The 12,954-nt window shown below is 46.6% G+C and overlaps 1 protein-coding gene across 3 annotated transcripts in view; it reads left to right on the top strand.

Moving 5' to 3' along the window:
- Nucleotides 1-12,954, top strand: part of LOC137421231 (E3 ubiquitin-protein ligase znrf2) — a 90,682-nt gene that overhangs the window by 69,168 nt on the left and 8,560 nt on the right. For all 3 annotated transcript variants that reach the window (XR_013622376.1, XM_068107084.2, XM_068107086.2), the window contains one exon: nucleotides 12,619-12,724. Coding sequence is in view for 2 of the 3 variants with exons in the window: in XM_068107084.2 (XP_067963185.1) it covers nucleotides 12,619-12,724 (106 nt within the window). In the remaining variant the exon portion in view is untranslated. The remainder of the gene's footprint in view (nucleotides 1-12,618; nucleotides 12,725-12,954) is intronic.

Below are 12,954 nucleotides of genomic sequence, written 5' to 3'. Positions count from 1 at the left end.
CCCGGGCATTTGTGGGAGGTCCGTGGTGCGCTGTGTGAATGGCAATGGCGCGCGTGTGCGAACGGCGCCGAAGCGCGAGGGTGATACTGAGTGCGAGGGCGAACGCACGTCGGAGTGTCGGTGTGATGAATGCGACAGAGAGTGAGAGCGATACAGAGTGTGGAAGTGGGAGTGATCGTGACCAGGAGTGTGAGTTGGTTGTGGCGGGTGTGCGAGAACGCACCCCTGAGTTGGTTGTGGCGCATGTGCGGGAGGGCACATCGGAGCGCGTGAGTGGGTATGTGCAGGAGTGCACACCCGTGGTGAGTGTTACGGAGTATGTAATGGAGGCGAGGTGTGTAACAGAGGAGTGTGTAATGAGGGAGTGTGCGAACGACGAGTGTGTGCCAAGGTGTGCGGTGGTCAGGTGTGTAACGAAGTCTGTGAGCGGAATGAGTGTGCCTGGGTGGTGTGCACAGAGAGAGAGTGCGGTGATAGAGTGCAGGGAATGTATGGGTTGCATGAGAGGCGCTGAGACACCTGGATGTGTGAGCGTAAAAGGGGTTGCGTATGCGTGTGAGCATGCAGGCCGAGCATCGACGTTGACCGGGGCAGCGTTCAGGCTGACGGATAGCCGACGCGAGCACTCGGTGCGCGGTGCTCTTTGTGTGTTGCGGGAGCCGGCGGGGATCGGTGTTGCGTCGCTCCTGCTCGGAGCGTCGTGCACGATTCGTGCCGGGCCCCGCCCTGCACGGTCGAATCCACGCTTTGCCAGGCAAGACGACCGGCCCGGTTCGAGGGGAGGTTGGAGGGGTTGGAACGGCGCCCCCTTGTGGGTGCGGCGCTCCACCCGGGCAAGGCTGGGCCATCACGCTTGGGAGCGCAAGGCCTTGCGCCGGGATGGTGCTTGGAGCCTTGGCCCGACGAAACCTCCTCCCCTGAATCGAATGCCGGACGGACCCAACCTGCAGGCGACAAACCACCCGTATTCATTGCTCGGCTTCGCAAAGCCGAGGTTTGAAAATGTAATGACACACCGAGATGCTCAAGTTTAGCGGACTAATGGATGATGATAGTGTTATTGTTTGGAATTAATAGGGATTTGAAATTGGAATTGGCTTGAAATTAATAGTGATTCGAAATTGGGAATAGTGATGGTTGAAAATTGATACCCAGTGTCGGGGGGTGGTATCTCTACCATCCCTCACACAAATTGGGGCAAAGGAGCTGTAGTTTTATGGGGTATGGCGGTGAGAACCTAGCCAGGGAGGGTTAGGTTATAATGTTCAGGGATCTAGAAAGATGACCATAGGTAACGGTAGATTTGAGTAGCGACATCATACCGGTAGAGGGGACACAGAATAGATTAGTGGTTGTTAACGACGTGGGATGTGCAATAGTATAAGGGAAGACGGGAAGCACTAAGTTAGAGGGAAAACCAGGTAGATCAGATGATGCAGTGTGTCTGTAGGAAGTGATTGAGCAGAGTATTGTGAAAGGTGTGATTGTGCATTGAGTTGAATGTATTGTATTGAGTGAATGGTCCTGGAGGGAAGGAGGGTGCAAGTGCCACCTGGTGTGCAAGTGCCACCAGGTGTGCAAGTGCCACCAGGTGTGTGGGCACAAGGTGTGCAAGTGAAAGTACAGGTGAATGGAGAATGGTTGTGTGGAATAAATGGTATGGAATAAATGGAGTATGGAATGGATGGTGTGGAGTGAGTATGGTGGAATATGTGGAGTGCAGTGGTTGGTGCGAAAGGAGTGGATGGGGAAGGATGGACCCTTCACGAATACCCGGGCAGGGTAGTTTAAAAGTTAGGTAGAGGGAGTAGGTAAATTGTGGTTGGATATTGGCATCTATGGTGCGGGTAGTTGCACAGGAGTGTTGTGTTGGGTGCATTAGTGGAGTAAATTGGCTGGGCGTGTGGCCTGTTAGTGAGTGTGATTGAATGGGCACTCCGCCACTGTTAGTCTGTTGGCCAGGTGAGGCCGCAGGTAGGCTCTGGGAGCCAGTTAGTAGTTGTTCAATGGGGCCCGAGGATCCGAAGGACGGACCCAGGTAGCCCGACGCCAGAGAGGGCAGTAGGGGGTGAGAGTGCCAGAGGGCCTTCCCCAGGTAGGTTAGGGTAAAGAGCAGGTAAGCTCAGGAGACAACTGCAGTGGCGGAGGTGTGCAGGTGAGCGGACCTGCTAGGGGAGCCACACGACCCAGCCCTGAAATTGTGCGAGGGCACAGGGAGTAGAATCGGGGGAGTGAGACCCCAAATTGGTGAGCACCACGGTATGTTCAATGGGAGTTCGGTTCTTAGAACCACATAGAGTAAAAGATGGCCAATGGTTTTGCAGGGAAAGACCCCGGGTAGTGTAAAGAGTGTTAAAGTCATTTAGGAGATAGTTAGGATTGGAAGTCTCTTCGCACCATCCGCATCCACTCACCAGGGTGATAGGACTCCACACCACCATTGTTTGCAGACATTTGGTATGTAAGACGCATCATGACGTGGGGTTGACATTGTGCTCATTGTTCCATCTCTTCCTCCTTATGAGGGATCGATGGTAAATTCGGAATAAAGGGATTAATGAGAAATTGGGATTGATGAGGAATTTGGTATGGAGGGGAGATATGGGGAAGACAAGACGTAGTGACGAATTTGTAAAATTGTGTAAATATGGGGTAAGGGCAAGGGTAGATTAGGTGACAGTGGGGGGACATACGGTAGGGACGAGCTTTCTCGGCTCGCTCTCCTGCGCACCTCACCTCTGCATTACCTTGTGTTGATGTGTACCCTTGCGATCTTGCCCCCCTGCTTGCTTGTCCTCCTTCCCCCACTCATGGATTTGCTTCTTTTGGGCCCGGGGGGAGTGCGCAGGTGCCCGCAGTTGTGTGCCCGCACCCTCGCTGCTGCCTGCCTGGACCGGTACCACACTTATGGACCGCACGTTGTTGTGACCGAGCGCCACCATATGGACCACAGGTCTGTGGCCGAGCACCACATTCATGGACCCCATGTTTTGGGGCCTGGCACCACTGCTGGGGTCCGGCCATTGTGGCCAGGGAGATCTTGCTTGCGGACCACGGTAAAGGTGGCACCTAAGCCATGCAGGTGGACCACCTTCGTTGGCCCCTGCTGGCCTTAATTAAAGAAATGGACACGTTTTGTGCCTTCTTTTTAGTACCAACTAGGCAGCAAGCAAGAGGTCGTCCAGAACCAGCGGCCCAGCAGAGAAGACGTCGCAAGTCGTCTGCTGATTATTATTTGAACTGTGATGACTGTGCACCGGATGGTGCTTTTTTGCATTTTGGTGCTTTTTGTGCATTTTGGTGCTTTGGTGTTTTTGGTGCTTATTGGTGCTGGTGGTATCGGTGCAGTGCAGTGTATGCCTTTCCTCTTTTCAAAACATCTTATTTTTGTTTCCCAAAAGACAGGTCCTGGGTTCACGTGTAAATACCAAGTAGTGTCTTTGTAAATAATGCTCCCCACCGTCAATGTTTAGCTTGAGAATTAATTCCGTGATCCGGTTATCTTGTGGGCGTGGGTCTGCTAGATAGAATGCAACGCAGCAGGCGGGACATACTTAGTTGTTTTAAAATGTCGCACTCAGGGTGAAGTTAATAGTAGAGGGTTACCACACCTGAGTGTCACACTAAGTTAAAGTTCTGTCGGGCCGGGACGGCCCTGGAGGAAATGAGGGTGCTGTGTTGCGGTTTTTAGAACCCTCCACTTTGTATATATCTGTAATATTCCCTTATAAATAATCCCCTGTAAATATTCCCATTTTTGTGTAAAAAGGTCAAAGGTCGCACCATAGTTCGGTCATATTGCAACACGTAGGACACCATAGGCTTCTTCTTTAGTTATCTCATTAGTATGTGTTCTAGTTAAGGATCTGTTCCCAATAGTTGAATCTGCGTTGCATTAATCAAAAACCTAGGCCCCTTAAATTACACCCAATCTCTCTCTCTCTCTCTCCAAAGTGCCAGTAGCACATACAGACGGGGCTTGTCCTTCCCAATGTTCTCACATAATCTTATTAGCAGCGTTTGCTGCATTGTGCCGTCGTCGCTGCCTTAGCGCTGGCTCCAAACTCCATTGAACACGAAGTCGGCTCGAGGAAAGAAGGGGCGGAGCCACGGGAAGAGGTGTGGCCTCGTCCACGAGCCGTCGAGGGTGGAGCCAGTGAGCCTTCGCTGACCAACCAGGGCTGAGGTGAGCTCGTTAGTGGGCATAGCCCTATGAAGGCGGCTTCATTTAAACGCGCGATCATATAAGCGCGAGCACCAAGCCCTTTGACGGAATGCGCCGGGGGATGCTGATCGTAACGGACTGCGTCGGGGGATGCTGATCGTAACAGACTGTGCCAGGGGATGCTGATGTGAACGAACTTCCGCGGGGAGCGCTCGATTGATTGTCACGTTGTTTGAGTGACTTGCGCGAGGGTACCCTCTGAGACGAACGTTGGGCGAGAGAGAGTTGGCACGAAGATTACGTACGCGGCATCCCAGTCCCCCGCATAATTATAAGGTCCGGTCGCGTGCCAACAACACCAGCTGCCTGCCATTCTTCGCGGCGGACCCGGAGCCTGGAACCATCTGCTTGGACCCTTCTCTTCCTTCCCACCACCCCATTCGTGTAAGTGTGTTTGTATTGTCCTGGGCGTGTTATATAAGAGTGTATAGGGTTGCCCTATGTCCTTTTATTTCCTCCTTTTGTATATTCTTGCTGCCTTTCGTTTCCTCTTGTAGTGTAGTTCATAAATCATATTTGTTCTTCCTTCACCCTTCTTATTCTTTGGGTTTTCCTCTCATCCGGTCGCTTTAGTCTTTTCCCAATTAAATACCGGTGGCACGACATAAGAACCGCTTATAATCGGGTCTAGTCTTTGTTAACGGCCTGAGTCGTGGCTCGCTTCGCTCGGCGTGTCCATTACAGCCGCGGCTCGGGCGGGGCTCATTTCCTCGCTTACCGGAAGGCGCTGGTAATTAGGTAATAGGAACAATTGGCCTACCACCCTATTCAACGCTGACCGGAAGTGACGTCATAGCTCCAGGACTGGAGACGGCCAGCTTAATAGACGAGGGGATTAACCGCCCTTCGGTAAGGGGAGCGCCGTACTCCGAGATCCGCAACAATATATATATATATATATATATATATATATATATATATATATATATATATATATATAATGGTATCTGTAATCTGGTTCTCCAACCTAATGAGCGGACAACATGACGTCATCGCCATGCACGTCTGCCTTGCCTGCAAAGTTCCAGAGGAACCATTTAGTGGCAGGCGGTGCGTATCGCTCCCAGCAAGGTGCAGCAGCAGCTGTATGGGACACCTTGCTGGCGGTTCTCCACTGATGATATGAAGGTCGCATAGTGACTGATATATATATATATATATATATATATATATATATATATATATATATATCTATACGTAGTGTGTTCAAAAAGTATCCGACCTTTATTTTTCGTGCGTAAAAAAAAAGAAGCTAGGGAGGCGTTGGTTGGTGCACATATGTAGGCGATCCTAATGCACACGCGTGAATTTTTTCCCACCTGCAGAAGCTGTCATTCGACGGCAGACCGCCGATGAGTGAGGACATGTAAGTGAGCGCCGTCGGATTTTCGTTTTTGACAAAATGACGGAAAAACTTGAACAACGCTACTGCATCAAATTTTGTGTTTTTTGGCCTCGGGGATGTTGGATGCCGCCATTGTGATGACTGCAACTTGGTTTCTGGGTCGTACCCATAAACCCAGGACTCATCGCCAGTGATCACTGTGTTGAGGATGCTGGGATCGCTGTTCACAGTCTCCAGCATGTCCTGTGCGATCTCCAAACGGAGTTGCTTCTGCTCAATCATTAGCAGCTTTGGTACGAACTTCGCTGAGATTCTCCTGAAGCCCAAATCCTCCTTCATAATGGAATGAACGGTGTTGAATCTTGCGGATCGTTTCCACTTGGGAATCGCCAAGCTTTACACAAAATTTGATGCAGTAGCGTTGTTCAAGTTTTTCCGTCATTTTGTCAAAAACGAAAATCCGACGGCGCTCACTTACATGTCCTCACTCATCGGCGGTCTGCCGTCGAATGACAGCTTCTGCAGGTGGGAAAAAAATTCACGTGTGTGCATGAGGATCGCCTACATACGTGCACCAATCAACGCCTCCCTAGCTTCTTTTTTTTTACGCATGAAAAATAAAGGTCGGATACTTTTTGAACACAGTAGTATATATATATATATATATATATATATATATATATATATATATATATACTTTTTATATTTTTATTCTACTTTGACATTATGGGGTATTTTAGTGGGGCAACTTACCATAACAATTGTGCATTTTGTGAGGAAAGCACCAAATTTGGTACACTAGTAGACTATCCTATTATGAACAGATTTGGATGTTGGGCCATCTCAAATTCAGCCCCTGATGGCTGTGGCAGCCATTTTCCAAAATGGCCACTAGCGGTTACTATAATTTCACAACCCTTAGTGTACCAGTCGTTCAAAGGATAATACTAACACTAACATTGGTCTGAACATTTATTAAAAGCTGAATTAAGAAAAACATAATCTGCAGCCACCTCAAGTATAAAGATAGCCGCCATTTTTCAAGATGGCCGCTAATTATTTGTTGTACCGGACAACTAGCTCACTCATAGAAATTGATCGAGTTGTCTGATTTAAATGATTTTACTAAGTGTCAATTTGCCAATGTTAGACTATTCTAAAACATAATATTTAAAAACTTGCATGCCACGAGAAAATCAAAGATGGCCGTTTTTTTTTCAAAATGGCCGCCACTCATGGCATCGAGTTATTCACATACTAGTGAACATCTGTTTACTGTTTGGTATGATATCGAAATTGTTCTGAATCAGTGACAGTCTGCTCTGTTAATGTTCTCTCAATTTTGTGAGCACTCTCCCTCACCCACACACAAAGCTGTGCATTCAAGTGCGGCCTGTTTGGCACTTGCAACGCTTCACACAGCTCTTCTTGCACTTGCACGATACTAGCTCATAGCAGGTGTGGGCTGCTTTGGGTAGCTTCGTCCAGTGTGGCTCGTACATCCCCTCGTCATTCTTGAGATCTGAGATGGCCCAATATCCAGATCTTTTCATAATATGATAGTCTACTAGTGTGCCAAATTTGGTGCTTTCCTCACAAAATACACAATTGTGATGCTATATTTAGCTTAGCTGCCGGACTATTTTGTGTGCATCAGTGACAAACAAATCTCAATTTAATCCATTTTAAATTCAGGCTGTAACACAACAAATGTGAAAAACATCAAAAGGTGTGAATACTTTCTGAAGGTCGTGTGTGTGTGTATATATATATATATATATATATATATATATATATATATATATATATATATATATATATATACATATATATATATATATATATATATATATATATATATATATATATATATATACACACATACATATATACATACATATATACATATACACAGTCACGTGAAAAAGTTAGTACACCCCATGTAAAGTTTTGACTTTTTCAACATATTTCAACATACAGCTATTTGATCTTCATTTCAACAATATTGATAGATAAAGGTGATATAATATAACAAACATCATGAAACATTTAAATTTTGTCGTCCATTGTATAATTTAAATAAACATAAATGCAAATTTCGCATGTGGAAAAAGTAAGTACACCTCTACATTTATCACGACTTCAAATACCTAAAATTAGAATCAGGTGCACCAGCTCAGTTGCAAATGATTAGAACATCGTTAGAGAGGATCTTGCAGGAACCTGTCTTATTTAAACCTCAGACATTTAGTTTGGTTTGCTCTTTGTTGTTGAAGTGTGTGGCATCACCATGCCTAGATCAAAAGAGCTCTCTGAGGCCTTCAGAAAGAAGGTTATAGATGCTGACGAGTCTGGGAAGGGATTTAAAAAGATCTCCAAACAATTTGAAATCAAACATTTGACTGTTGGGAAGATCATCTACAAGTGGAGAAGATTCGAAACAACTGCCAACTTGTTGAGGCCAGGCCGCCCCAGGAAGTTCAGCCCGAGAGCAGACCGCAAGATGCTGAAAGAAGTCTCTGAGAATCCCAGAATGTCATCACGGGACCTACAGGTAGCTCTTGCCACTGTTGATGTCAAAGTGCACGAGTCTACCATTAGAAAGAGGCTGCACAAATTTGATCTACATGGGAGGTGTGCCAGGAGGAAACCTTTACTGTCCAGAAAGAACATCAGGGCAAGACTAAAGTTTGCCAATGAACACCTAGGCAAAGACCAGCACTTCTGGAACAATGTGCTCTGGACAGATGAGTCAAAGGTAGAGCTATTTGGCCACAGTACCAGAAGACATGTTTGGCGAAAACCAAAGACAACATTTGACCACAAGAACCTCATACCAACTGTGAAGCATGGTGGTGGAAATATTATGGTTTGGGCAGCTTCGCTACATCAGGGCTTGGGCAGCTCACCATCATAGAATCCACTATGAATTCTTCATTGTACCAGAGGGTGCTTGATGATAATGTGAGGCCATCTGTCAGAAAGTTGAAGCTCATCCGAAGGTGGACCTTGCAACATGACAATGACCCTAAACATACCAGTAAATCCACCAAGGAATGGCTGAAAAGAAAGAAATGGAGGGTTCTGTGATGGCCAAGTCAAAGCCCGGATCTAAATCCCATCGAGATGTTGTGGGGGGGATTTGAAACGAGCTGTGCATGCAAAAACCCCTCAAACAGCGCACAGCTGAAAGAATTCTGCATGGAGGAGTGGGCAAACATTTCTCCCAGTCGATGTCAGAGACTGGTAGACAGTTATAAGAAACTTTAACCAAAGCTTTCAGAATTATTGGAATCTCCCGCGATGAAGCTATCTCTGAGGGCCTTTCACTCACTCACCGCAGGCAGGTAGGGTGGTCTTTCTGTCTTCTACCGACTCCTCTCCGGCCTTGCACCCCCAGCTCTCTCTGTGCTCTGTCCCCCAAATATTCCTACAGGTCGCACAAGATCTGCCAGCAACCCTCTGATGGTTAAACTGCCGAAATCTCGGCTCTCTGCTCACCTTCACTCTTTCATTCCTCTTTTCTCCCGCCTCTGGAACAAACTCCCTCACTCCCTTCAATCCCACTCCTCCCTCCAGGTCTTTTAAAACAGCTGTTCACCACCATCTCTTATCTTCCCCCATCCAAAACCTTGATCTTTTCTACCCCCGCTAATTCACCCCAGATCCACCTTGTTTGAAATTCCAACTTCTTTCCTGGAAGTCCTGGCAGTGTCCATATGTTTTATACCTCTCCCACCGCCCCCTTCCCATGCCCCCCCCCCCAAAGCCCTCGCCCTCTCTCAGATCTCTCGATGTCTCCATGTCTCTCGGTCCCTGCTCTCAAATGTTGTGTTTGTGTCCTTCCCCCTCTCTCCCCATCTTGTCTACCGCTCCCGATGTTATATGTTTTATGTGTCGGTTTGTCTTTCTGTGTGATTAATGTTCGCTCTTTCACGAGCCTCGATCTTGTATACAAAAAAAAAACAAAAAAAAAAACGCCTACTTGAGGTTGTTTCTGCCAAAGGGGGCAATACCACCTATTAGAGCCAAAGGTGTACTTACTTTTTCCACATGCGAAATTTGCATTTATGTTTATTTAAGTTATACATTGGACTACAAAATGTAAATGTTTCATGATATCTATATAAATAAAACACAGTTTGTGTGTGTGTTACCTATAGACTCCTAAACGGAGAGGCTCACGTACTTGATATTTGGCATAGACATGGCCATTGAGGCTGGGAAGGACATGGCCTACCTAAAAATATTTGACGAGATCCATATTTTTTATTCATATTTACCTCAGTGCATTTCAGCGAGGAACATTATACACGGAATCTCAGCATGTGCCAGAGCAGCTCGCTGATTCGCTCAGAGCGATCACGTGATGTTCCATCCTCGCCGCCAGACCACTGAACTGAAAATATATAGAATGACCATTGCAATTCACACCACACAGGTGGAGATGTAGCTTCCGGGCGCCATCTTGGTTGGCACTCGATGCTGGGCGATGGTGATTTCCGTCATGCATTTGCACGTAATTCAGAGCGAAAAGCGATTGCGTTTTTTATTCATATTTACCTCAGCGCATTTCAGCGAGGAACATTATACACTGAATCTCAGCATGTGCCAGAGCAGCTCGCTGATTCGCTCAGAGCGATCACGTGATGTTCCATCCTCGCCGCCAGACCATTGAACTGAAAATATATAGAACTAGCAGAAGTACCCGGCATTGACGGGCGGGGGAGGGAAGGGGAAGGGGAATGGGGGGAGGGGAACGGGGAGGGGAACGGGAAGGAGAGGTTTCGGGGGAGGGGAGGGGGTGGGAAGGGGAGGGGAAGGGGGAGGGGGAAGGGGAGGGGGAGGGAGGAGGAAGAGGAAGTGTCCTGCGTCCCACTCCCCCCCCCCCCCCCTCTCCTTCCCTCCCCACCTCCTCCTCTCCCCCTCCCCCTCTCATCCCCTCACCCCTGTTCCCCTCCCCTCTCCACCCCTCCCCTTCCCGCTCCCCTCCCCCGCCCGGCAACGCCGGGTACTTCTGCTAGTTTGTTATATTATATCACCTTTATCTATCAATATTGTTGAAATGAAGATCAAATAGCTGTATGTTGAAATATGTTGAAAAAGGCAAAACTTTACATGGGGTGTACTTACTTTTTCACGTGACTGTATATATATATGTGTGTATATATATATACATATATATACAGTCCTCAGGTTTATATATATATATATATATATATATATATATATATATATATATATATATATATATATATATATATATATATATATATATATATATATATATACACAGACTTGGCATTTAATATGGAATATTTTTTTTTTCTTGACGGGTTTACTTTCTTAACTCAGTATATCAATCTGGTGAGTTTCTTTTACACTTTGGTGATTTATTTGTTAAAAGAACCATGTCACTGATTGTCTGTCGCAGCAAGAAGTCAGCAACAGGATTATATCACAGGTGGCGTGGCAAAATGTACGGACAGGTGCATTTGATGATTGGCTTCACAGTCGGGTATACAAGGGTTGTTGCGTTCTGTATTAGTGGAAAACAACTGCTGCACATCTCCAAAAGTTATTGCCGCTTCCTCTGGAGATGGTCCGTCAACTCGACAATGCTGTTTGTCATGGAGTGGTGGCTTTACGAAATTACGGCATGAAACAGCGTGCTATTGCTCGGCAGTATGGCATCACTCAAGGTCAGGTGTCAAAGATCCTGAAACGAAATGCTCAGAGGGGTGTCCCTACTCCAATACCGAGGCCAGGACGTCCCCGCAGAACCACAAGGAGGGATGATCGCCAGCTGCACCGGTTAGTCCGCAATGGCGGTACCAAGTCAGCTAATCGGCTTAGGGCTGAGTGGCAGCAACTGACAAATGTGCCTGTATCCAGAAGGCTAGTCAACCAACGACTGGTTCAAGCAGGCTATCGTGCCAGGCATCCCCTGAGAAAGCCACATCTGACCAGACAACACCGCCAGCGCCGATTGCAGTGGGCCAGAGAGCACCGTCAATGGCAGCCAGGACACTGGAATCACGTGATCTTCAGTGATGAGTCCAGATTTCTGGTCTATCGTCAAGATGGCCACGTCCGAGTGCGCAGACAAGTGCATGAAGCCTACAACAAAGATTGTATAGTGCCAAGAGTCCAAGCTGGAGGTGGTGGGGTGACCGCTTGGGCTGCTTTTCATGCAGGGGGCAAAACTGACCTGGTTGTTCTGAATGGAAACCTGAACCAGTTCAAGTACAGGGCCATTCTGGAAGAAACATTGCTTCCATTTGCTCGTGCAGCCTTTCGAGGAAACTTTGTCTTCCAAGATGACAATGCACGGCCTCATCGTGCTCGCATGATCCAACACTTTCTTGCTGACCGTGGTGTAGAGCATATGGAGTGGCCTGCCATGTCCCCGGATATGAATCCGATAGAAAACTTGTGGGCAGAATTAACGCGTCAAATCGACCACTTGGACCAGCAGCCGACCTCTGTGCGTGAATTGCAGCAGGCTATTGTCACTGCATGGCAAGCGATTCCTGTCCAAACCTTGGCAAATCTCTTGAATAGCATGCCTCAACGTGTACGTGCTCTCCTGAATGCTCGTGGGGGTTACACGAAGTACTGAACTGTAATTTGACTGTCCGTAATCCCAGTCATAATTTAACTTTTGTTTTTGTTAAAAAAAATTTTGGCTAATGTGCAAAATAAAGAGATACTTCTGGAAAACGTACAGAAGTTTAACACAGTACTGTCCATGAATTGAGTTCGACATCAGTTTACATCACTTTCAAGGATCAATTTATTTGTTTCGAAATGTCAAATGTGGTTTTTGTTTCTTTTAAAGGTCATATTAACAAAATCTAGAATAATTTCAACATAATTCCAATGAACTTTTGGTTCTAAGACATCTTGAAAAGTAAGTTCAACCCCACAAAAAAAATATTCCATATTAAATGCCAAGTCTGTATATATATATATATACATACATACATTTCACATTTCGTTAAATTTCACATGATATTCTGCGTGTGGGTGGGACTGTGTCCTGCAGAGGACGTGCTGTCAAATGATGCCGGTGAATGTGCCATTTGCCTGGAGGATCTCATACAAGGCGACACTATTGCGAGGTTACCATGCCTTTGTGTCTACCACAAACCGTAAGCGATGCTTGTGATAAGCCTGCATTGATTAAGCTATAAGTAAATTCAAACTCTACTTGAGGAAAGGATTGTGGATGATAAGAGTGGGTGGGAGGCCGTTTTGGCAAACGATCATTGCGTGCTATTGAGAGAGCCACATCCACAAGGACCAACATTGCTGCTGCAGTTCAGGCCTAACAAATTAGCATGCCATGCCTTTTGGAACAGAAATTTAGAGGTTCATTTTT

This window comes from Myxine glutinosa, chromosome 2 (assembly GCF_964187855.1).
Source record: "Myxine glutinosa chromosome 2, kmMyxGlut1.1, whole genome shotgun sequence".
Taxonomy (NCBI): Eukaryota; Metazoa; Chordata; class Myxini; order Myxiniformes; family Myxinidae; genus Myxine; species Myxine glutinosa.
Note: the sequence above shows the minus strand (reverse complement) of the source record. Positions and strands in the feature narration are given on the sequence as shown.